The sequence below is a fragment of the Camelus bactrianus genome, chromosome 9 (assembly GCF_048773025.1).
Source record: "Camelus bactrianus isolate YW-2024 breed Bactrian camel chromosome 9, ASM4877302v1, whole genome shotgun sequence".
Taxonomy (NCBI): Eukaryota; Metazoa; Chordata; class Mammalia; order Artiodactyla; family Camelidae; genus Camelus; species Camelus bactrianus.
The window spans coordinates 19,353,834-19,380,000 of NC_133547.1; the positions used below are offsets into that span (position 1 = coordinate 19,353,834).

Below are 26,167 nucleotides of genomic sequence, written 5' to 3' on the forward strand. Positions count from 1 at the left end.
CTTCCACCCCACTCGGAGCTGGGAGGATGGGTGTTCCCACGGAAGCCAGTCAGTCCTAGTCTGCGCCACCATACATTCAGGCTCCATGAGTCACTCATGCTGTCTGGTCAGTACATTCAAACTTGAGAGCACTCTTTTGGTTCAAGAGTTCAGAAGAAAAAGGACAAATAGCCCAAAAGGTTGCTCAAGCTGGGTTAAATATCACAAAGATGGAGGGTGTGAAAAGTAATCATGATGGAACGTCAGCCTTTCCGTGGTGTGGTCCAGGCTCAACCCTCGGAACTCTCAAATCCTTCAGTGTTCCTGGGATTCACTGTCATGAGGGAATGTCCCCTAGTACATCTGATATTAAACATCATGCTATTTCCCATCCCAGGCCCTAATTAGCTGATTCCATTGTAACATACAAAGCAATATGCCAAAAGTGTTTTACAGTTTTGAAATCAATAAATTTACTTTTTTGTGTTTCTCTTCCCTTTAATCAATTCTAGATACAATTATTCACCACTTATCTCCTTTCTTTTTGTAAAGCAACAAATTTCAAAAATTTTTTTCCTAATTCTTCTGAGACTCTTGCACACTTCTAACACTGACATAGCCTTTGGGAGTTAGTCTCTTATTAAAAGACCCGCTAGAGATCACATTTGGAATATGCATCAATCACACACAAGTCTTAAGTGTGAAGACACCAGACCCCACATTGTAAAAATACATTTAAGTTCTACAAGCATTGGCAAGCTTCACTTTTCTGAAGAGGGTCTGAGTGCTGTTCCTTGGTTACACCTCAATTACCTCCTAACAAGCACTCCTTGAAAGGTTTCCAATAACTAGAAAATTAAACTTGTAAGAGTATAGCCTTTATGACCACAGGTGGATCTAGCCTCAACACTGCTTTATATATCTCAGAATATCAAAGCCGCTCTAAGGCATGAAAAACTTGTTTTCACTATAATTTTCACCAGATTCAACCATTCCTGCCTTATAAACAGGATTCATCACCAAGTCATCACTGACATCCCAACCTTACCTTCAACTTAGCTTCTCAGACCCCAAATGCACACTGGCAAAAATTCTTGGATCCCTCCCTCCCAAAAAAATAGTCTCCAAAAATCTGTTTGCTCATAAATAGACTCAGGGTTCTCACAACTTGAGTGTAGCATCAAGAAAACCCCTGTGTAGGTTCTAATTTTACTAGCTCTATTCCCAATAAGAATACGGATTCTTTCCATCCTGTAAATCCTGTTGATTCCTATTCTACCTAAAGTTACTTCCTCTAACATGGAGCAGGTACCAATTCTCTGACCCCAAAGAGGACACAGGACTCCAAGTTTGAATCCTCACTGCTTATCTCTTACAGCACTCCTGGTATTCTCCTTTGACACACACACTTGACCTGTCTTCCCAAATAAGATAAACCACTCGAAGGCAGGCTGTGGCCTTCTTCAGGGTATGTAACAGCTCTTTACAGAGAAAATGCTCAAAAATACTATAGACAATATACTCTGTCAGACTTCCTGCTATAAAACCTTTAGAAATGCTAGATAAAATATGATAAATATCTTCTCAAATATAGAGCCTAGTATGAGAGAAAGTTAACAGAAAGCTAAAACCATTAGCATCAGGTTAGAGCTGTCCTGGGAACTAACCAAGAGGTTTATATTTTAAACGCTCAGCAAACAGGAGGCAAGTCCTTTGGGTCAATGAAGGAGTACTAGAACTGAGAGTGGGTCCATGAAGAGCTGCAGCCAGAGTGAAAAGACAGACCAAGATGCATTTTCCTACTATCAGAAGAAAATAGCAAGAAAACTTGTTTCTATCTGCCTGAGCAGATAAATCTTAACCCAGATGAGGTGGGTTAAGGTGGAGAGTCCCCTAGGAATATGTAACCAAAAGCTAGCCCTCACAAGGGTGGAGGTCTGAGGAACTGCAAGCAATGATATTAGCTGAGAAACTCCAATCATGAACTTAACATAAAGAGGTCCTGCCAAGGACCTCTGATTCTAGTCTTGAAGGAGTAAACTGGTACAGAATTTGCCCTCCTATCATAAACAGCTGGAAAACTGCACAAAATGCATGACACAGGTGTTTTCAGGCACTAGGACAACTGGTACTACAAGACTGAGATCCCTGAACAAAGAAGAACAATAAGGTGAGTCCTATAATCACCGTGGCTTTCTCCCTTAAGACATTTTTTTGACCAACAGCATGAGAAGGAATCCAAGCAAAACAAGACTGGTCTTATAGTGGAGAAGCCAACCAACAACTTAATGAAGTGATCAAGATGATGTGATGCAAAGAGAAAGGCACCTTATCTTTATGATAGTCTTTCTAAAACTCATAACCCCGGGCTAACCATAAGAAAACACTGGGCAAACTCAAACTGTGGGCCAGCCTATGAAATTAGATGGCCAATACTTTTCACAAGTATCAAGGCCATGAAGATCAAGAAATTGAGAAACTGTCACAGATAGGATGAGTCTCAGAAGACATGACCGCTAAATGCAATGTAGCATCCTGGAATAGATTCTGGAAAAGAAAAATGACACTAGTAGAAGAATGAGGGAAATTCAAATAAAGTCTGTAGTTCAGTTGATAGTACTGTGTTGTGTTTATTTCTTAGTTGTGACAAATACCTTGATAATGTAACATGTTAATATTAGGGGAAACTGAAATTGGGTGAGGGATTTATGTGAACTCACTGAATTACCTTCGAAACCTTTCTGTAAATCTAGCTTTACTTCAAAATAAAAAGATTAACAAAAAATTTTTGGCATCAAATAAAAAATTACTAAACATAAGAATAAGCAGCAAATTGTGACCCACAGATCAGTAGGAAAATCAGTCAGGAGAATTACAAATATGACCCAGAAAGTACAGAAATGGCCAAATTAGCAGATAAGAACTTTAAAAGTTATTACAGATATGCTTAATGATTTAAACGAGAAAGGAGATTATTAACATAATGGAGAGGAAAATGAAAGATTTTTTATATATGAAAAAAGACCAAGTGGGAATTCTAGAGGTTAAAAAAAAGAATTTCTGGAACAGAAAAGTTACTGGATATGATCAAAAGCAAATAAGGCATTAAAGGAAAAAAAAAATCAGTGAACTTAAAAACATATCAATAAAAACTACCTAACATGAAACACAGAGATAAAAAGGACCAAACAAACATGAACAGAGCCTCAGTGACCTGATGGGACAATAAAAGCTGTGTATTATAAGTATAACTGGTGTTTCAAAAGGAGTAGAGAGAGGTAGGGGCCAAATAATACTTAAAGAAATAATGGCCAAAATATTTCCAAATTTGATGAAGACCTTAAATCCACAGATCGAAGATGTTCAACAAACCCCAAGACTAAACAAAGAAAATAATACCCATGCACATCATAATTAAGTTGCCAAAGGAAAAAAGATACATCAGATACAGAAGAACAAAGATAAAGACATCACCACAAAATGCAAGACTATGGAAAAACATCTTCAAAAAGCCAAAGGAAAAACACTATCAGCCTAGGGTTCTATACCCAGCAAAAATATCTTTCAAAAGTGAAGTCAAAGTAATACTTTTGCAGACAAAAATGGACAGAATTTGTTCTATCACACCAATTCTAAAATAACTGTTAAAAAGAAGTTCTACAGGCTGGAGGAAGATAAAATCAGATGGAAACCTGAACATACAAAAAGTAACGAAGAGTACTAGAAATGGTAAATTCATGAGCTAGACACTAAAGAGTTCAAAATATTTTTTAAAAATTCTTTAATAGGTAATTGAGAGGTATGGCAAAGTGAGGAATTTTGTTAATATGTTTCCCAAAAAGCAAAGATATACTTGGACAACACTCAAAAACAACTATTTCAGGACTCTGAAAATTGACCAAAGGCATAAAACAAATTGACAAGTTTGTATTCAAGAAAATCACTAAATCTTGGGTAAGAATGATAGCAACATGTGACATTTTAGCTACTCTCCTTCACCCCAGCTTAGAGAAAAAGTTCTAACAGGGTAGGACAATTTGTTAAAACCAGAGGCATTTATGCAGGAGGAATCTGACTATATTTGGAGCAATGTGGAAAATCCCAATGCCCAGGAGCTTTGTCAAAAAAAGAAAAGGGTGGGGGGGAAGGCCCACATCACAGCTGACCTGAGGTTGCAAACCTGTCAGATCAACCAAGAGACCAGAAGACTGGCTGGAAATCCACAGGAAGATCTAGGGAGACAACCAAAAGCCTTGATAAGCTCACATTTTTAAAGACTGTTGACATATTAGGTTACCATGTACATGCTGATGGGACACCTGAGAAGACTCTAGCTATCTACACATTTCTGAGGCCGTGGGCATGTACACACACACACAGAGGAAACACAGAAAGCCTGAACGAAGTAAAGATAAAAGGTAGGAAAGAGTTGTAAACTGCATGAATCTTAAATGTGTTCTCCAAACCACACAGGTACACTGACAAATGACGGAGGCCTTATTGGCTCAAGATGTTTAAGTATAACCTCTAGCCAATCACTAGCTGGCCACTAAGATATAATTTTCCAAGGGCAGTCCATAAGAAGACTGGCTTAAAAATAAAAACAGAATTAAAAAAATACATATATATGGAGAGACACCAAAGACATTACAGAAGAAACAGATTCCACATAATTATTCCAGGCAGTGTCAAAACAAAACAGACCAAAAGTAACAAAAAAGAAAAAGAAAAAAACCCTTCAGAAAACAAAAACAAACCAAAACACCTCCCCCCAAAACCAACAACCACCCCAGGCAGGAGAGGTTCAGAATTCAGAGTTGTTACAATATACCATTTGAAATGTCCAATTTTAAACAAGAAAGTATGGCCCTTAAACTTGAAAAAAAAAAAAATCGGTAAATAGAAACTATTTTGGAGGGGTCCAAATGTTGGACTTAGCAAACACTTCAAAGCAGCTATTATAAATGTGTTCAAAGAACTAAAGGAAACCATATTTAGATAAAGCATGAAAATAATAATTGATCAAGTGAAGAACACCAATAAAGAGACTGAAAATTACAAAACCAAACCAAATGGAAATTCTAGAGTTGAAAATACAATAATTAAAATGGAAAATTCACTAGATTCAACAGCAGATTTGAAAAATGGTTAAAGGCTTAAAACTGGCTTTTGTCTGTGAACTCAAAGACAAATCAATAGAAAATATACAAACTGAAGAACAGAAAAAAGAAGAAAACCAAATTAAGTATGAGAGAGCTATGAGATATAGCCAATCATACCAATATATGCATAATGGGAGTCCCATAAGGAGACTACTCTTCTGATTGTTGAATTTCTATTGATTTATCATTGAATTCACTGATTCTTCACTTTAGTTGCTGTACTTTTCAACTCTAGGTTCAAATCCAGTAGATTATGACATTAAAATGCATACTGTAACCACTAGAACAACCACTAAGAAACAGTTTTTAACAATCAAAGTAATTAAAAGCTATACTAAAAAAAAATATTTAACACCAAGAAGGCAATCCAAGAAGAGAGGAACAAAAAAGACATGAGACATAAAAAACAGCAAAATGGCAGATGTAAATGAACCATATCATAATTACATGAATTAATAAACACTCCAATCAATATGTGGACTGTCAGAATGGATTTTTTAAAAACAAGGTTCAACTATATAACATCTAAAATACACAATTGCTAAACTCAAAGATACAAATAGGTTGGAACTAAAAGGAACACTACGTAAATGCAACTGTAAGAGTTGGGGTGGTCATAATAGAATCAGACAAAACAGCCATAGACTTTAAGATAAAAATGTTATTAGAGAAAAAGAAGGACATTCTGTAATAATAACAGTATCAATTAATCAGGAAGACATAACAATGACAAACATATATGCACCTAACAACAGAGCCAAAAAATACATGGAGCAAAAACTACCAAAAATGAAAGATACGACAACTCAACAACCATACTTTGAGACCTCAACACCCCACTCTCAATAATGAGTAAAACAAATAGAGTATCAGCAAGGATACAGAAGACAGCAATATCAATGAAGTTTGCATGTACAGAATATTCCATGCAACAAGAGAATACAGACATTTCAATAACACACGAGAGGATATATGCTATCCATAAAAAAAGTCTTAATAAATTTTCAAAGACTAAATACATACTAAGTATTCTCCATATACAGTAAAATTAAAGTCAAAATAACAGAAAGAAACTTAGAAAATACTCAAGTATTTGAAAATTAAACAATATACGTTTAAATAAATCATGGATCAAACCAGACATCTTGAGAGATACCTCCACATTTTGAGGTAAAGAAAACTGAAAACATCACAGATCAAGTCACTGGACAACTAAAACAGTGCTTAGAGGTTAATTTATATCTTTAAATGCCCATATTAGAAGAGAATAATCAACTCAGTATCTTAACACCTTAAAAAACCATAAAAGGAAAAGCAAACTAAGCTCAAAGCAAAGAGAAGGAAGAATGGAATAAAGAGTGGAATAGAAATCAATAAAACAGTAGACAAGAAAAATAGAGAAAAACCAATGAAATAAAGTTTCTTTGAAAAAAAATCATCAAAATTGACAGGTCCTTAGTTAGACTGACCAAAACAATAAGACAGAATACACAAATTAGCAAATTCAGAAATGAAAGAGATGACATAATTACCAACCCTACAGAATTTAAATGGATTATAAGGGAATGCTATGAACAACTTTATGCCAAAATGAGACAACTTACCTGAAATGGAAAAATTCTTAGAAAGCCAGTTACCAAAATGGACTCAAGAAAAAATAGAAAATCTAAACAGACTTATAATTAGAAACAGAATAGTAATTACAAATCTTCCCACAAAGAAAAGTCCATGCCTTTATGGTTTCACTGGCAAATTCTATCAAATATTTAAAGACAACATAATACCAATTCCTGATAAACTTATTCAGAGGAGGAAGAAACACTTTCCATCTCATTCTATGAGAACAGTATTATTCTGATACAAAAGCCAGACACATTATAAGAATAGAGGACTACAGACCAGTATCCCTCATATTTGAAACCACATTCAATAACATATAAAAAGGATTATACACAACATAGGATTATATAATATATAACAAAAGGATTCTATAAAGTGGGATTTAGCCCAGGAATGCAGGGTTGGCTTAACATCAGAAAATAAATTAATGTAATACATTATATTAATAAAGAACCAAACCACATGATTATCTCAATAGATGCAGAAATAAACATTTGACAAAATCCAGCCTCATTCATGACAGAAAACTCCAACAAACTAGGAATAAAAAAAAATTTCCTCAACCTAGTAAAATGTATCTATGTAAAACCTATAGCCAACATCACACTTAATGGTGAAAAACTTAGTATCTTCTCCCTTTTTGATTCTCCCAGGCAAAAACAAGACAAGGATATACAGTCTTGCCATTTCTATTCAATACTGTACTAGAGATTCAACGTAGCGCAGTTAGATAAGAAAATGAAAAAGAATCCAGATTGGAAAGAAATAAGTAAAACTTTCTTTATTCACAGATAACGTGATCCTGTATGCAGTAAATCCTAAGAAATACGCACAACAAACACACACAAGACAAAAACTAGTAACTGAGTTCAGGAAGGTTGCAGGATACAAAGACAATATATGAAAGTCAACTGTATTTCTATATACTAGCAGTGAACAGTTTAAAAATTATGTTTAAAAATGACGTTAAGGATAGCACAGGGAAATATACACAAAATGTTATGATAACTCACAGAGGAAAAAATGTGACAATGAGTGTGTATATGTCCATGAATGACTGAAAAATTGTGCTGAACACTGGAATTTGACACATTGTAAAATGATTATAAATCAATAAAAAATGTTAAAAAAATGACGTTAAGGAAATATTTCTATTCAAAATAGCCTAGTAAGGAATAAAGTGCTTAGGAATAAATTTAACAAAAGAAGTTTAAGAGTTGTACTCTGAAAAGTACAAAACATTGCTGAGAGAATTAATGAAAATCCAAATAAATGAAGAAACAGTCCATGTTCCTGGATTGGAAGACTCAATATTAACATGGCAATTCTTCCCCAAATTCTACTATAGATTCAATAAACCCTTATATAAATCCCAGCAGCATTTCTGCAGTAGTAGATAAGATGAACCTAAAGTTAATATGGAAATGCAAAGGGCCCAGAATATCCAAAAACATTTTGAAGAAGAGAACAAAGTTGAAGGACCTAACAGATCCCTATTTAAAAATTTACTATAAAGCCACAGTAAATCAAGACCATTTGGTACTGATATAAGGATAAACAGACAGATGAAACACCATGGAGAGTATACAAAGAAACAAACAACTTTATAATCAACTAATTTTCCAAAAGGGTGTCAAAACAATTCATTATAAAAAGGACAATCTTTTCAACAAATGGCTCTGGGACAATTGTGTATAGATAAATTTTACTAGGTTGAGGAAAACTTTTTTCCCTGGTTTGTTGGAGTTTTCTGTTATGAATGGGGCTGGATTCTGTCAAATGTTGCAGTTACCTGAGGCGGGGTATATGAGTACAAACTGACAATAAATGGAAAAAAAGGGATCTTTTTAGTATGATGGAAGTGTTCTAAAACTGGGTTGTAGTGAGTTAGTGGCATAACTTGAAATCTACTAAAACTCACCAAACTACACACTTAAAAATGGATGTTACTGTAGCACATGAAAAAATGCTCAACATCACTAAACATCAGGGAAATGCAAATCTAAACCACAATGAGGTATCATCACCTCACATCTGTCTGTCAGAATGGTTATCATCAAAAAGAACACAAATAACAAATGTTGGTGAGGATGTAGAGAAAATGGAACTCTCCTACACTGTTGGTGGGAATGTAAATTGCTCAGCCACTGTGGAAAACAGTAAGAAGGTTTCTCAAAAAACTAAAACTAGAACTACCATATGACCCAGCAATTCCACTCCTGGGTATATACCTGAAAGAAACAAAACATAATTCAAAAACATACATGTACCTCAATGTTCATAGCTGCATTATTTACAAATGTCAAGATATGGAAGCAACCCAAGTGCCTGTCAACAGATGAATGGATAAAGAAGATGTGGTGTACACACAAACACACACACAATGGAATACTATTCAGCCATAAAAATGAATGAAATTTTGCTGTTTGCAACAACATGGATGGATCTGGAGAATACTATGCTAAGTGAAATAAGTCAGAGATAGACAAATACTGTATGATATCACTTATATGCAAAATCTAAAAAAATTCAACAAACTAGTGAATATAACATAAAAAAGCAGACTCACAGATAAAGAGAACAAATTAGTGATTAACAGTGCAGAGAGGGAAGAGGAGGGGCACTACAGGGATAGGGTACAAACTATTATGTATAAAATAAACTACAAGAATATACTGTACAACACACAGAATATAGCCAGTATTTTACAGTAAATATAAATGGAGCATAATCTTTAAAAATTGTCCATCACTATATTATACATCTCTAGCTTATATAATATTGTACATCAACTTCACTTCAATTAAAAAAAGAAAATCACAAGGAACTATATTCAATATCTTGTAGCTTATAATGAAAAAGGATATGAAAATGAATATATGTATGTGTATGTATGACTGAAACTTTATGCTGTACACCAGAAATTGACACAACATTGTGAACTGACTATGCATCAATAAAACAAAGAAAAAAAATCCCAACAACAAAATAAAACAAAAACAAAAAAAGATGTTATGGTATATAAATTATACCTCAATAAAAGTGTTTGAAAAAAATGGAACCAAAGTACTGCAAACACCGAAGTGATCACAATATTGTCTGAGAAGAGAGTAGTTATAATAAAAGGGCACATTTTAATAGTAAAGTGTCAAAAACTTAAAGTACAGCCAAGTATATAATTTCATAATTTCCAAGTCAGCAGAGAGAACAGAAAAACAGAAAGCACTTTATCTGAACAGTAGTAAAGGGGGGAGTAGGGTTAGGGTACAGCAGGTAATAAGCAAGCACGGCAAACAGAAACCCAAAACAACAGAGTAAGTCCCGATAAGCGTAATTACAACAAACCTAGACTAAACCTGACAGTTACAAGACATTGTCAGAGTAGAGTAAAAACTGTTTACAGTAACAGTATACATACATGTATGCATACACACAAAGACAGGTGTCACACACACATGAAGGAAACTATTTTAACAGCAAATATTTAACTACCTGTATTAATGTTATACAAAATACTTTTTAAAGCAAAAAAAAAAATTGTCATTGGGGTAAAGAAAGTCACTATGAGACTAATGGATCATGAACATACTATTCTATGCTATTATAGAATAGTATATTACATAGGCATATATACATAAAATAATGCCTAAATTTATAGGAAAATGAATTTTTCAATTAAATACCATTACACTGATTATTTCGCTTCTTACCTTTAATTATTCTCCAACTGCACATGCCTTTCTTTCATGCATATCATCAAATAACATCCCTGAAACTTCACCTCCATTCCACCAAGTCAAATGAATTATCTTACTGTGTAAAGTTCAAGGAAAAAAGCAGTTTTCCAACTCAGACTTTTTTAAAGGTGACCTCGTTATAAATAAGCAAGATTATTCAGATATACAGATCATACACTTCCTTACTAGCTATATGCTCTTGTTTAGAGGGCAATTTAAACATTTAAAAAAAAGTGTGAAGACTCTTAATTCTGCAGCAAGGCTGTCTGGATTTAAACCCCAATTCCACCATTTAATAGTTGTGTGGCTTAAAATATTGCTTAATCTCTGAGTTAGTTTCCTCATCTCTAAAATGGGGGAGGGCAGGAGGGGAGAGGATTGAAATTTAGTACCTACCTCACTGGGTTTTGCTGTGAGTGTTAAATGAAATAATCCACATAAAGTACATAGAAAATGCTTGACACACAGTAAGTGCTCAAAAGTATTATTTGATTCTTTATGATTCATTGGTTATGTAAGGGAACAGCAAAAACTTCTTCAATATCCCTAATTGATGTTCCTTTAAAATGAAGTTTAAATAACTGAGAAAGCATTTTAAAATGTAAAAACTTGACAATATCAACCAATGGATTAAACATAAAAACTGTAAGTATTGTAGTTGAGGAATTCATTTAATAAGCATTTAATTGAAAGCCTATATGCCACTCACCAAAAGAATAAACAGAAAAAGATTAGTATCCTTGAAAAGCTGTTTCTTATGGAGGAGAAAAATTAATATAATTAGATATCTGTATTTTATAAACTTGGAAAAAAAACAATTTATGGAATGCTCTTATAAATCACTTGACCAATTTCCCCCTCAAAAATAAAAATTAAAATATGGCAAAATGAGCATAATCACTATAAATATTTAACTGCCTTAATGATTATGAAGTCCCTGTAGGACACTATAGTGTCCCAAAGTTACTATCAAAGAATCATCAAAAAAATACAGATATATAAGCATATGTATTAAAACCATGTCCTTGATAAGAAATACTTCTTAAAAACAGACTTTATTGTGTTTAAAAGAAATCATATAGTAATTGTGAAGATGGCCCATTAACCTTACTTCTAGGAATCTACCTGGAAGATGCTTCCAACAATACAAAAATACACACACAGCAAAGTCATTCACTGTACCATCATTTATAATTGCAAAATACCAGAAACCTAAATGCCCATACACAGGAAAGTAGCTGAATAAATTATGTTATATCTACATTAAAAAAGTGTTACCTCTCTGTGAAAAAAAAAAAAAAAAAGACAAGGATCTCTATAAATTTCAAGTGACTACCAGAGTGTATTATTAATTGAAAAACATTAAAGTGCAATGAAGAATTCTTGTTATATGTCATTCTTCAGGTAAGAAAGAAAAAAAAATGCATGTATCTATTTGTGCCAAAGAAAAACAAAAAGGTTAAACCAGAAAACAAAGATTGGTAACTAACAGCAGGTAGATGAGGAAGTGACACTTGTGTTTCTGTTTATCTTTTTACATAGCTTTGACTCTTAGAACCATATGAATGTTTCACATATCCCCAAAACAAACCATTAAAACTAACCAAGATGTGGAGAGAATCCAAAATGGAACACTAAACTAACAAATGAACCTAACTCTATTACAAATGAATAACAATCACAATGAAGGGGGTAGGGGAAAAAAGGAACTAAACGAACCTAAATAACTTTGGAAAATACTGTGATCGATACTTATAAAGCTAAAGGAAAAAAAAAAACTGAACATAAATAGTGCCATATACTTAAACATGTTTCTCATGGGGGTTAGGATTAGCACTCTGAAACAACTGGTGTATCACCAGTCGACCTTTGAAACGTGTTTGAACTGCATCAGTGCACTTATACGTGGTGTTTTTTCACAGATACATACTATAGTCCTACATAATCCACAGTTGGCTGAATCTGCAGGCACAGAACTGTGGATACTGAGGGCCAGCTGTAAAGTTACACATCAATTTTCGACTTGTTCAAGGGTCAACTGTACCAGATATTTAAAAATAAGTAAATACACTGCATATAATAAGAGTCAGGTTTCTCACTACTGGAGAAAGAAGTCATAAATAAGAAAAAAACTGAGATGAATTGTGTGGTTAGATTAAAATCACATGTATCGGTTTAAACTTACATTTTTTCATGTACATAAGCAGACAAATATATAAATACAGATAGATATGTGCATCAGTTAGTATATATAATTTGCTTGCCCTATCTACTAAAAGGGCCTAGAAGCAATGACACTCCAATGGCAATATATACACCTATATGAGAAGATGTTGATTTTTAAACACCATCCTCCAATAAAGGAACAAGGGCTCCTTGGAGAAGCAGTTACTGATTCCAGGGCTGGGACATGAAGAATACAAGATAAGCCCGTAACACTGTGGTGTCAGAAAGAAAGTGTTCAAAAAAGGATGGGAACTTGTTGAAAGAATTCAAGAGCCAGCTCAAAGGGGCTCCTCATGGTCAAATTTGAGCAAACAAAATAATAACTGGAGTTTGACCCATAGAATAGAATATCCAAGTCCACACTGACACAAATCAAATACATTAATAAATGTGGGTGGAGGGAACACAGCTTTTCATTACAAAAGAGTTTCAAGAAATGAATATAGAAAGAAAGAGCAAATCAGAAAATCACCATTAAGCAAATATCACAGTAATAACCTGTTGCAGACAAGATTCACAAATGAATGCAAAAATCAGTGAGCTTAAGATTGAGGAAAAAAAAAATCTGCAAATCTCAAAATATCTCCTGCAAGATATCTATTAACTACAAAGAAAAAGATAGTAACTTTTTAGTGCAAAAACCTGGCAGACAGCCCCCTAACCAAATGACAAAGGGTAAAGTGATCAAGATTAAATTATGGACTTCCCGAAATGACACACTAGAATGCAACTCTGATCTGAACCTCTTGGTATGACTCCGTGGTATTCTTGCCAAAAATGCAGAACATCATTCTAATCATGTCAGTACATCAGACAAACCCAAGCTGAGGAACATCAGACAAAATACCTGACCAGTACTCTTCAAGAATACTAAAGTCATGAAAGATAAGGAAAAACTGAGGAACTGCCAGTGATTGGAGGAAACAAGGAGCAACAACAAATCAATGTAAGGTGGGACCCTAACATAGGATCTTGGAACAGAAGAACCCCTAGTGGAAAGTCAGTGAAATTCAAGTATCTGTAGATTACCTAATGGTATTGTACCAATGTGAATTTTCTGGTTTTTAATAATGGTATTATGGTCGTACAAGATGCTAAAATTTTAGGAGAAGCTGGATGAGGGAGTATATGGGAACTCGGTACTATTTTTGCAATTTTTCTGTAGGTCTAAAATTAGTTCAAAGTTAAAAGTAAAAAAAATTGTTTTAGTCTGTTCTGTTTTACAATGGCTTAAAAGGGAACACTTAAGCCCAACTTCATTTTAACACACTGCAAACTGAATTTAATATGAACCATAAAGCTACAAGGTTAAGTTACAATTTGAAACTTTGTTATAAGACTCTAGCTATGAAACGGGCAGGCAACATTACTTCGTGGGGTCTTCAGCAGACTCACTGAACACTTTTTGTTTCTACCATCTTGTTCCGTAAGACCATCTCCTTGCAAGAAGAAACATAAACTACATAAACAACAACAGGCTCAAAATGAAGTTGAAAAACATGAAAAATTATTTAATGACAGTACTCTTGAAATTACATGTCTAGAAAGAACGTCACAATAATCTCACGATGAAGTATGCTTCTGGAGATGATCTAACACAGAAGGGTTTACTTGACAAGCAGTTGGAGTTGGGGGCTCCTTTGTGTCTATGTGATTGTACTCTTGGTTGTTTTCTTTTTTAGTGGGGGATGGGCTGAGAGAAAAACAGCTTTTAACTAAAAACATATGCACATTTGATCAAAATTCACTAAAGGACAGATGTTCTTTAGTTTTGGGGCACTCTTTTAAAATCAGCCCTCTGTTCTGAACTATCCATTGACTTGTGGGGATTCTAGCTCACCCCCTTGCTACTAAAATACATATTCATAAAACTTTTACACTTGTGTTGTTCTAGCTACAAATAGCTTCTACTTTTCTAGGACATAATTTCACTTTGTTTAAGCAAAAATTCATTAAAGAAGCTATAAATAACCTTTAAATATTTAGCTATGAATAGAGGGTGGACTGGCATTGATGGCTTATTTTAGTACTAATGCAGAATGCTTTTTAAAAGCTACATTTTAGCATGCATAAAGCTAATGATTAACACTTGCAGTGTAATTTTCAATGTTAGAATAAATTTCCCTTTATTTTAAGGAATTTTGCTAAAAGTAAATATGTTATTTAATTACTCACTCGTAGGAAAGTAGCTTTAAAGAATGAAAATGTTGGGAAGATTAAAACATAAAATTTCTTATTTAAAATTTTATTTATTTATCACCTAGACAACCTTTTCTTCTCTCCTAAAATATAACACCAGTTAAAACTGCACATACTAGGGGAGAAGAACTGTCTATGGAATTCTAAGAATTCAAGGATCCATTGTGTGGTGCACATAGCATATATATGAATCAAAGACATTTCTATATTCAATTCTGGATCATAAAGTTCACAACATTTTTAGAGACCAAGTTTCATAAAAATTTTACTTTAAAAAATGTTTTACAAAATACCATTCTTCCAATCAAAGAAACTTTCCCTTGGGTACATGTAGCTTTCTGCCTTAGATATTACAGAATGACGGTCAAAGGGGGAGAGATTTTTTTCAAATAGCCACCTAGCTGCAAAATCTACAAGAAGTAGATTTTTTAAAGTGCCTTTAAAATGCTAAAGCAAGTAATATAATTGTTGAATCTATTTGAAATTTAAAAAGTTTCTTTAAAATGGTCCATATGGTATGCACAACATCACAGCTGGTACAAAACTGCCTGTATTTAGTTCAAAACACAAAAACAATGCCTGTGAACAGTACTCTTTAAAAAATAATTCAAAATGCTGCCTCTGCATCATAAGGCAAACTTAGACAAAAGTGTTGACAGTATTCAGAGAATTAACAAAACAAGCTGAATATGAAAGTATTTAAATATTTACTTTGATTTTTTTAATACCACTGATAAGAGTACAAGAACCTGCTGCCAAGTCAACCGAGGAGGCCTCATTTCAAATCACATGTAACATATTTTGCTATATGTATTCTAAACAATTGCAAAACTAGGTTTTAGGATGTAAACTTCCATTTCCTAGCAAGCCCTAGCTTTTCTGCTGCAATCTGGCAGCTTTGAACTTTGAAACCCTCTTTGTAGTTTCTTCTGAAACTTCTGACAGAACTTCCTTTCGTTCTGGAATGGTGGGTAGCATAGGATGAGCCATGGCTGGGTGTGACGGTAAGGAGGGTGACAGAAATTCTTTTTCTATTACAGTTCCAGAAAAAGCCTAGAAGACAAAAGTCAGATTATGATAATAAAATGCAAATAAAATACCCACAAAAATCTTTATCCTGTATTTGCCAATTCCACATCCCTTTTCTCTTTTTTTAAGGCATTCTTTTTCATTAAAAGTAAATTCCTAACACTTTTGGATAGACAAAACTATAACATTAAAATACAAATTGCTCATAGAAATCAAGTGCCATTAAAATACATCGTCATTATACCACCAAACACAAGCCAATTTTTATAGTACACATTTCAAGTTAACAAAATGCAAAAAACATGTATTACATGGGATTTTTAAAAATGGGTAAAAGGTCTTCAACTTTTACATATTCCATTTATATCTAGACCATGCTGTGAAAAATAATCTATTAAAATTAAAAATTCTATTAGGGTGTCAAACATCAGCTGATGAATGAGATATCCTATGGTGGCCATGCTGCCTGCTGGCCAATAGCTTAGTTTCAGCAGCAATGACATCTCTTAGGTGCTGTTCATTTATGCAATTTTTTGAGTATTTTATTGCATCTTGCCTCAATTTTATTTGAGATCAGTGGAAACAAAATTGAAAGTTCTGATGCTAGTGGAAATAAACATCAGTCTCAAATTTTAATACAATTAATTCAATGACAAAAATCAGAGGCTCCCCAAAAAATGATTCTTTACTTTCAACTACATGTTCATTGGACTTCATTTTGGTCAACTATATATATGCATGTAGTGTGTACAAAATGCTGGGAATAAAACCAAAGATACGTATTTCTGTATCTTTTATGTGGAGATCTATAAGAATCAAGTTATTATGCTTTTTTTTTTTTAAGATTTCTGGTATTCAAATCCCCTCCTCTTAATTTTCTAAAAATACATTATGTACAAACTAAAATTTGACATGTAAACTTTCATGTATATTTTGCTTTCCTTTGTCTACCAAGTGTACAAAATTAGTTAAGACAATATATCACTTGAATAGTTTAAAAAACCAACCTCCTTCATCTTGCCCCATCAAAGAAACAAAAACCAAGACAGCCCTGACCTTCCCACAGTACTCTGAGACCTTGGGTGGAGTCCAGCTCTTAAAAGAAACTCAAAGAGAACAGTTGCATTTCTAGACACTAACAATGAAATAGCAGAAAAAGAAATTAAGAAAACAATACCATTTACCATCACACCAAAAATAATGAAATACCTAGGAATAAACCTACCCAAGGAGGCAAAAGACCTGTACTCCGAAAACTGTAAGACACTGATGAAAGAAACTGAAGACGACATAAACAGATGGAAAGATATATCGTGTTCTTGGATTGGAAGAATCAGTATTGTTAAAATGGCCATACTTCCCAAGGCAATATACAGATTTAGTGCAATCCCTATCAAATTACCAATGATATTTTTCAGAGAACTGGAACAAAAAAATGTTAAAATTTGTATGGAAACAAACAAACAAAACCCTGAATAGTCAAAACAGTCTTGAAAAAGAACGGAGCTTGAGGAATCACACTCCTTGACTTCAGACTACAAAGCTACAGTAATCAAAACAGTATGGTACTGGCACAAAAACAGACACACAGATAAATGGAACAGGACAGAAAGTCCAGAAATTAAACTCATGCACTTATGGTCAATTAATCTATAACAAAGGAGGCAAGAATACACAATGGAGAAAAACAGTCTCTTCAATTAGTGGTGCTGGGAAAACTGGACAGCAACCTGTAAAACACTGAAATTAGATCATTCTCTAACACCACATACAAAAATAAACTCAAAATGGATCAGAGACCTAAATGTAAGACCAGATACTATAAAAACTCCTAGAGGAAAATATAGGCAGAATACTCTTTGACATAAGTTACAGCAATATTTTTTTTGAACCAGCTCCTAGAGTAATGGAAATAAAAGTAAAAATAAACAAATGGGACCTAGTTAAACTTAAAAGCTTTTGCACAGCTAAGGATACCATCAACAAAAAGAAAAGACAACCTACAGAATGGGAAAAAATATTTGCAAATGATGCAACTGACAAGGGACTAATTTCCAGAATATACAAACAGCTTACATAGCTTAATATAAAAAAAAAGCAACCCAATCAAAAAATGGGCAGAAGACCTAAATAGACATCTCTCCAAATAAGACATCCAGATGGCCAACAAGCACATGAAAAGATGTTCAACATCACTAATTATCAGAGAAATGCAAATCAAAACTACAATGAGGTATCACCTCACACCAGTCAGAATGGCCATCATTAAAAAGTTCACAGACAATAAATGCAAAAAAAGAACATCCCTACACTGTCGGTGGGAATGTAAACTGGTGCAGGCACTATGAAGGACAGCGTGGAGGTTCCTTAAAAAACTAAAAATAAACTTATATGATCCAGCAATCTCACTCCTGGGCATATATCTGGAGAAAAATATAATTTGAAAAGACACATGCACACCAGTGTTCACAGCAGCACTATTTACAATAGCCAAGACATGAAAACCACCTAGATGCCCACAACAGATGACTGTAAAAAGAAGCTGTGGTATATACATACAATGGAATACTACTCAGCCATAAAAAAGAATAAAATAATGCCATTTGCAGCAACATGGATGGACCTAGAGACTGTCAAAGTGAAGTAAGCCAGGAAGAGTAAGAAAAACACCACATGCCATCACTTACATGTGGAATCTAAAAAAAAAAAAAAAAAAAAAAGACACAAATGAACTTATCTACAAACCAGAAACAGACTCACAAAGAGAACAAATTTATGGTTACCAGAGGGGGAAGGGAGTGGAAAGGGATAAATCTGGAGGTCAAAATTTGCACCTCTTGGGGAGTGATGGAAATGTTAGCTATACTGATTCTGGTGGTGATTTCTTAGGTGCATACACCTATCAAATTGTACACCTGAAATTCCTGTAAACTATACAGGAATTATACCACAGTAAAGGTGTTTTACATTTTTGTTTTAATTTAAAAAGTAAAAAAAACAAAAAAGGTATCTTTCAAAGTACTTGCCATAATCATGAACTATTTATTTTGCTGTTAAAAAATTTACAGCATCTTAGATGTTAACTGTAATAGTTCAATACAAAATGCAAAGCTATTAAATAGGACGAGACGAAAATAAGTTCCAGATTTGAGTCCTCCCTGTACCACGATACATTAAGTCCTTACAAAAACCTAATCTTCAGACACTTAAAACCAGCAAAAGTCTATCACTTTTGGAAGTATGGAAGACTATTAAATAAGATACTTCCCAGGTCAACTGAGATCATTACATTGGGAGAAGGGAGAAGATCACACATATTGCCCCTAAATACTAATGATCCCTCCATCTCCATTGCCATTTAGTACAATTAGTACCATTAGGGGCTATTTAATACAAGCAACAGAAGCTTTATGTACGCTTACTTAAATTTAAAGATGTTTATTTTTATATGTATTTGATGCTCACACAAATGAGTTTGTAAGTTTGATACAAGTATGAATCCCTCAGTCTTCCCAAATACTTTTCGACCTGAAAACCTGAAATACCTACCAAACACAAGAATAAAAAAATCAAGTCTGGGTATAATGGAAACCACAGCATTCCTATTTTGGTATCTCCCAATATCCCTCCCCCACACACACAAAAAAATGTGTAACATGAACATGGTGGGTAAGAGTGTACATGTGTGTACTCATTTTTCTAAGGAGAGAATTTACAGCTTTTAACTAGATTGTAAAATAGTTATATGACACCAAGAGTTAAAAATTTCACTGGCATAGGCCAAAACATAGAAGGGCTTTAATTATCTGCCAGCATATATTATTTTCTTTAACTCAACCAAAGCATTTAAAAGAAAAAAGTATAATCTGCTACTTGAACTATTATAAAGCAGTTACTATAGTCTGGTTTAGGGGAATTTATTTAAAATAAGCTGCTAAATAATTTTTTAGCCAAAAATGAAGCATATATGCTAAATGAAGATACTTTCAAATTCCTATTTCAGAGAAACAGAACTTCAAGAGTGGTAATACTTCCACAAACAAAACATTTTGAACTATTTTAATATAATACCTATGTTGTATTTGCTAGTGACTATTAATTTTTTTACAAATTATTATTTAAAAAGTGCAAGTGTAGAATTAATAAGGGTCTATGACCTGAGATTAAATAAGTATAAGTTAAAGAAGCTACAAGGTAAACAACGCCATTACTTTTGTCAATTAAGTTCAATAAATAATTATATAAAATAAAGTCATTTAAGGACAAAAAGATTAATGATTTATAGACCATACCTGGAAGATACAGCAGCTAAATTTTTTAAAAAATCTTTTCAATTCCAAAGATAACTATGTACAGCAGGGAAAATGAAGGGCATGCCCCTTTGAAACGGAACTACCTCCACCTTTCTAACTCAAAACAACCGGTCAAAGGTACTATAAGAAATAAAGAGTTAAAAGATACACAACACACCTCAGGTGCTCCTGATAAGGGCAAAAGTTTCTTTTGATGATTTTCTTGTTGTTCCTCTTCCAAAATGCTCTCACTCGTGTCACTACAAGTGGCCTCTTCACAGCTAATGCTCCTCAAGACTCCCCGTCTGTCATCAAAATCAGCAGCACTGCTTTCACTGGTATCACTGCAAACACTGTTCTCTCTGCTGCGGGACTTCAGGATTGACTTACGGGGCACATATTCTCCATTCACAATGTCAACAAAGACTCTGTAACAGCAAAATAACACACGCATACTTTAGTTAACTCATAAAGCCAAGGATAAAATTATAATGATTTTTAAAACTTTTCTAGAAATTAATCTGAAATGTTTTATTCAAACTTATCCATAAAATTTTCACCAACACAATACTTTTGTAGCTTCAAATGACATTTTTACATTATTTTTAAAAATGATTCTTTGGCCTAGTAAAATACAGCAGTTTATTTCTAAGCATGTTTTGGGTGACAACAGCTTGATTTACCAAAATTCTACATATATTTTAGACCTACTTACAAGACATTTAGCAATTTTCACTATTTTACAATATGAGTCATGAAAACAGTTGGTATTTTCAAATGACAGCTCTCTCAACAAACAAATGGAAAGAGCATACTTAACTTTGACTCTGTGAAAAGGTAAACCAAATGCCAAGCACTGTCATAGCTATGGTAATAAAGCATTGCCACAGCCCACCAGAAACACAAATTTTCATTTCTAAAGTAAACATACGGCATTTTTTGACTAGATTAGAAATGTTTTAAAAGCACTGGCGAACATAGGAAAAAGGAAAAAACCAAGGAACATTCTAACTGCTCTGAACTGGGAAGCTGTGGTGGGGCTCAGCAGCTCCTGTGAGCCTTTAAAATACTAGGCTAGCTCTATCAGAGTACCTCAACTTTTCAGTGACAGCCTTCTGTGTAACACACAACCTTTTTCTATATTCAGTTGCAAAAAGAGAAAAAGGAAGAGTAGATTGCTCTGCTGTCTGTGAACACCACTCACCTGTAAATGTCAGCAGGAGTCCTGATCATCGGCAGCTCGTGGGCAGAATGACCACTGCCAGAGCTGTTCTTTCGCTTACGTTTGGCTTCCTCTTTCTTTTCACTGAATTTCAAAGTGGTATTTTTTCCAGTATTTATTCGGACCTAAAAATTTCACAGCCAAAAATTATGATCCTTTTGAGAAATTAAATCAAGACCAAAACTAAAATCAATAAACTCTGCAATTAAAGAAATAATAGTAAGAGAAGCGGTTTAAATTTTTTGACACTGAAATGATGTGTATTATCAGATAGGGTTAAAAAGTTCTTACCTTATCATAGTTCTACAGTATTAAATTATATCTTCTTTAATGACCAATTCTAGTCTTTGGTGACTTTATTATTGTACAGAATGCAAGATACATATAAACTAAATGGTAGATTTATTATAAGCTTTCACATCACCCATTACTTTGATGAAAGTTTTTGGCTTCAGTCATGCATTTCAAAACAAAGAGCACAATTAACCCAAATAAATATTCAGTAAGAATATAAAACTTAAATCATAAAAGCATTATTAGATAATGCTTAACTATTTAGAATTTTTTATATACCTAATTTTTAAAAATCAAAGGGCCAAAAAATAAAAATGAACCCTGTTCAGGATTAATACATTATTGTTCTATTCCTACTTAGCATTTATACCACACCTTCCACATTAATGACTGCTCTTCCCCATGACATTCCTGCAAATATTATTTATTATTTTTATTTTATCTAAATGAAAATAAATTTAAAGCCTGAAAAGAAAATCACAAAACAAATTTTTTCTGATCAGTTTTTTCCAAAGAATTCACAAGATGCTTCTTTTAGTCTGAAGCATCAGAATATAAGAATATATATAATTATTTCACTTCATATTAGAGCAGGGAAAACTTAAAAGACCTAAGAAATATCAAATAGTTTTAAATATGTTTCATTAAAAAATAATCACAGACACTCAAGGCTGAACCACAGATCCTTAACTCTGATACAGGCAATCCCTGCAACGGTACCTTGTGGTTACAAAAGAAAAAAAAGAAAAAGAAAAGGCACCAAACTGAGACAAAGAGTCCCTGTTTTACTACTAACCAGTTCTATGGTTTTCTAGGCCTTAAGTTTCCTTGAAAAAGACAAATTAGAAAGACGAATTCCAGGTGGCTCCTTAAAGCAGTATTATGGGGTAGACAGAGCAACAGAATGGGCTTAATGTAGCCTATCCTTCCTTCAATGAGATCCAATCTGCTTTGATCTGGATTTAAATACTGAAGATTCTACAATAAGTATGGAGGGAACAAAAAGCCTTTTGATATTAAGAAAAGCTTAAAAACCTGTATTAGAAGATCTCTCTATAGTAACCCCTAGGTCTAAAATACCAAAATTCTAAAGTCATGATTAACCAGAAATGTTTATATATACTTTGTGAGAAAAGGAACTAATTTTCATTTCCTTCTTTTTCCTTTTCACTCATGATGTTCCTATTTACTTTATGAAATGAAAACAACAAACAACCACCTAATATAATTAAAAATTTAACTAATGCAAGTTACTTTCATCTTAAAGACGACAAAATGCCCACAATACAATTAACTCAAGAATTCTTAAGAAAGCTCTCTGAATGAAAGACAGGAGGAACTGCATTAGTTGCCCCTCAAATCTGATCTCCTTCCAGACCCCAAGTCAACTTCTATTGTTGCTTCAAAGGACAACAAACCAATATCAGCTAACTATCTAGACTTTTTTTTCTTGTTGGTACTACCAACAATATTAATCCCTGTTAATACTGTTCTTTTAAAGACTATCGTAGATGATCTTTAACATTCAAATTATGTGAAAAGTTAGTAAAGTTAAAAGTATACAAACCCTCTTAGGTTCAACAGTATGAGAAAAATATATTGTTGGTACAGAATTATCTCCAGTCCCTAAAGTATCATGGTCATTTTCATTATCACCACCACCATCATCACCATCATCATCATCATCATCTTCTTCATCTTCATTACTGTGATAAGAATTTGAACCATTTATTGAACAGTTCAATTGTCTATTCACTTGACCGTTGAAAATTTCTGAATTTGAAACATTCTTATAACAACTGCTGGGAGTAAGAGAGTCTGTCACTTGATGCATCACATTCACATTTATATTCTGATCTTCCTTTTCCTCTTCAGAGGATGTATCATCTCCATTTGCAATCACAGTATCAGTGTTACTAGTAAAGAAAAAGAAAATTAACAAGATCAAACACTGACATTTTACATATTCTAATTTTCAGTTAATTTCAATGGGTAAAAACTAAGATTTTGAATACGATATTTTTAAACTGGATTTCTAGGTTAATAAAAATGTTTTGAAATAAATTAACCAAAAAATGATTTCTATGCACATTTTTCTTTTTAACAAGTCAAATATACAGCATTATCTTGACTACAGTATAAAAATAATTCATTTAAAATGTAATATATAAAATGACTCTATTATGTCAGGTACCTGGTATATCCATTACTTTACTATATAAAATATAGCTGAAATCTTATAATAAAAAATAGGGATATTGATTTTAAATATTTCTCTACATACACATACATGGGCATACTTGTGAACACACAGCCCTAAGAGAAAATATTCTAGAAAATTAATATTTATTTTAGGGTGGTAATGTTGATATTTTAGTATATAATGCTTTTTCTATATTTTCTTCAATAAGCACATATTTTATAAGGAGGTACCTATCAATATCAATTTCACCCAGCAATTCTTCTTGTCTCTCTAGTTCTTCAAGTCGAGCCCACAATTCCTTATCACCAAGCAAATCCTTGGATTTTAGATCATTTGCAAAATCTGCTTCAAAAACGTCTGAAATTTTTGGTTTGGAGTGAGGTTTATGAGCAATTCGGTGTTTTGCTATTTAAAAAAAAAAAAAAAAGGACATGGCTGTTAATCGCCAATTTTTAAAAGGCACAATCCTAGACTTAACGAGACTTTCTTGCAACTAGGAGTGTGGTCCAAGGACCAGCAGTACCAGCATCCCTGAAGAACATTTCAGAAGTGTAGACTCTCAGAGCCTCCCCAGAATCTGTATTATAACAAGAGTGCCAGAGGATTCACATGCACATTAAAAATTGTGAAGAGCTACCTGAAAGCTTCAAAAATGCATAAGCAGAAATGGTCACAATGCACTGCAGTTGTAACACAAAATTCACCCCAAGAAATACTCATCTTCCATCTTTACTCAAGAGAATTTAGTTACTAAAGTAACACATAAAAGCCTTTTCACAGGATACTTTCAACTCTAAGATACTACCAGACATGAATGCCCTAGAAAGAATCTATGGAGGGTAATCCTTTGAAAATTCTACTATAATTTGATATATGAATATTCCTAATATTTAAATTGCTTTATCTTATTTGTAAACCTCATGTGAGGCAGGAGGCAGATAAAATCTGAACTCAAACCTATCTGCTTTTCATTTTTTTTCAATATAAAGCAAATTAAAGCTTTGAAGAAGGCAACAGGATGAAGTCTAAAATGCTGTTACATAATATGGTACTAACAGACAACCTCCATCATATACTCAAATTTACAGAATTGTTTTCTAAATTTGAAAATATCAAAATTATGTATTCTCTATACCTATTATTGATAAAATAGTATTAACAAATTTAACATTTCAGATTTATAAAATACATGAATCTTTCATTGGTCACCACAAAAATCATAACTTGTCTTTCTGACCTTTAATTTTAATATACGTCTCCTTTATTTCACCTTCGAAAACCACAAGCTATTACCTGTGATGCCATGTCAGTAGATACGGCTTAAAATATAGCTTCTAAAATCACCTCTATTTCAACTAGTAAGTTCTCAGTTAATTACTAAAATATGAACTTTAAAAATCAAAATAAATGTTAAAAATAACAGTTTTCTACAGTAGCAAATTATAAACCATTCTTGTAACACTTTTAAAATTTTGACTACTGTAACACTTTACAGCCGACAAGGGGACCATTGCCTTTATAGATGTAAACTCAAACACATAGCCCATCCTTGACAAGATGAAGCTCTTAGATGAACCTGGGAACAACCTGTGTACAGAAAGCCACCGCAGCCAACATAAAGTGAATGGCTAAAGTATGCTTAGATTATATTCATTCTTTCTTCCAAAAACAGCATCTAAACCTACAGTTTTAAAAGGAGAAAAGCTAGCAAAAGGTTTATTATGATTTTGACTAAGGTCAAAGATCAAATTAGGAACAGATCCATCTGACTTTTAGATATTTGGAGAATTAAAGAACTTTGAAGATGCCATGTAATCTAACTACCTAAACAGATCAGTCAGAAATCAAGTTTTTCACCAAAAAGTTACCCATTAACGTGTTTTACTAAAAATATATTAAAATATATAACAATTTTATATAAAAATTATAAAAGTTAATTATAAAAATTAATGGATAAATAGAACAAATATTTGCATTTTATGAATCCTCTGAAAGCACCGTATAATATAATCCCAAATTCTCACAGAAGACTCCTTAAAAATCAACACAAATGATAAATATTAAATAAATATATATAAAACAACCTTATTGCTTACCTTTAAATTCAAAGTCAGTTTTAATTTCTTCTCTTATGTCAACAATATCACCTGCAGCCTAATTTTTTAAACAACAAAAAGCACATTAACAATTTGAACCCTTAATAT

General features: G+C 33.2%; 1 protein-coding gene across 2 annotated transcripts in view; it reads right to left on the reverse strand.

Annotated features, from left to right (window-relative positions):
• Nucleotides 1–14,209: 14,209 nt before the first annotated feature.
• Nucleotides 14,210–26,167, reverse strand: part of URI1 (URI1 prefoldin like chaperone) — a 63,668-nt gene continuing 51,710 nt past the window's right edge. For both annotated transcript variants that reach the window (XM_074369863.1, XM_074369864.1), the window contains exons 6-11: nucleotides 26,060–26,117; nucleotides 24,194–24,368; nucleotides 23,328–23,676; nucleotides 21,449–21,591; nucleotides 20,423–20,672; nucleotides 14,210–15,976 (exon numbers count right to left, since the gene is read on the reverse strand). In XM_074369863.1, coding sequence (XP_074225964.1) covers nucleotides 15,794–15,976; nucleotides 20,423–20,672; nucleotides 21,449–21,591; nucleotides 23,328–23,676; nucleotides 24,194–24,368; nucleotides 26,060–26,117 — 1,158 coding nt within the window. In that variant the 3' untranslated portion in view covers nucleotides 14,210–15,793. The remainder of the gene's footprint in view (nucleotides 15,977–20,422; nucleotides 20,673–21,448; nucleotides 21,592–23,327; nucleotides 23,677–24,193; nucleotides 24,369–26,059; nucleotides 26,118–26,167) is intronic.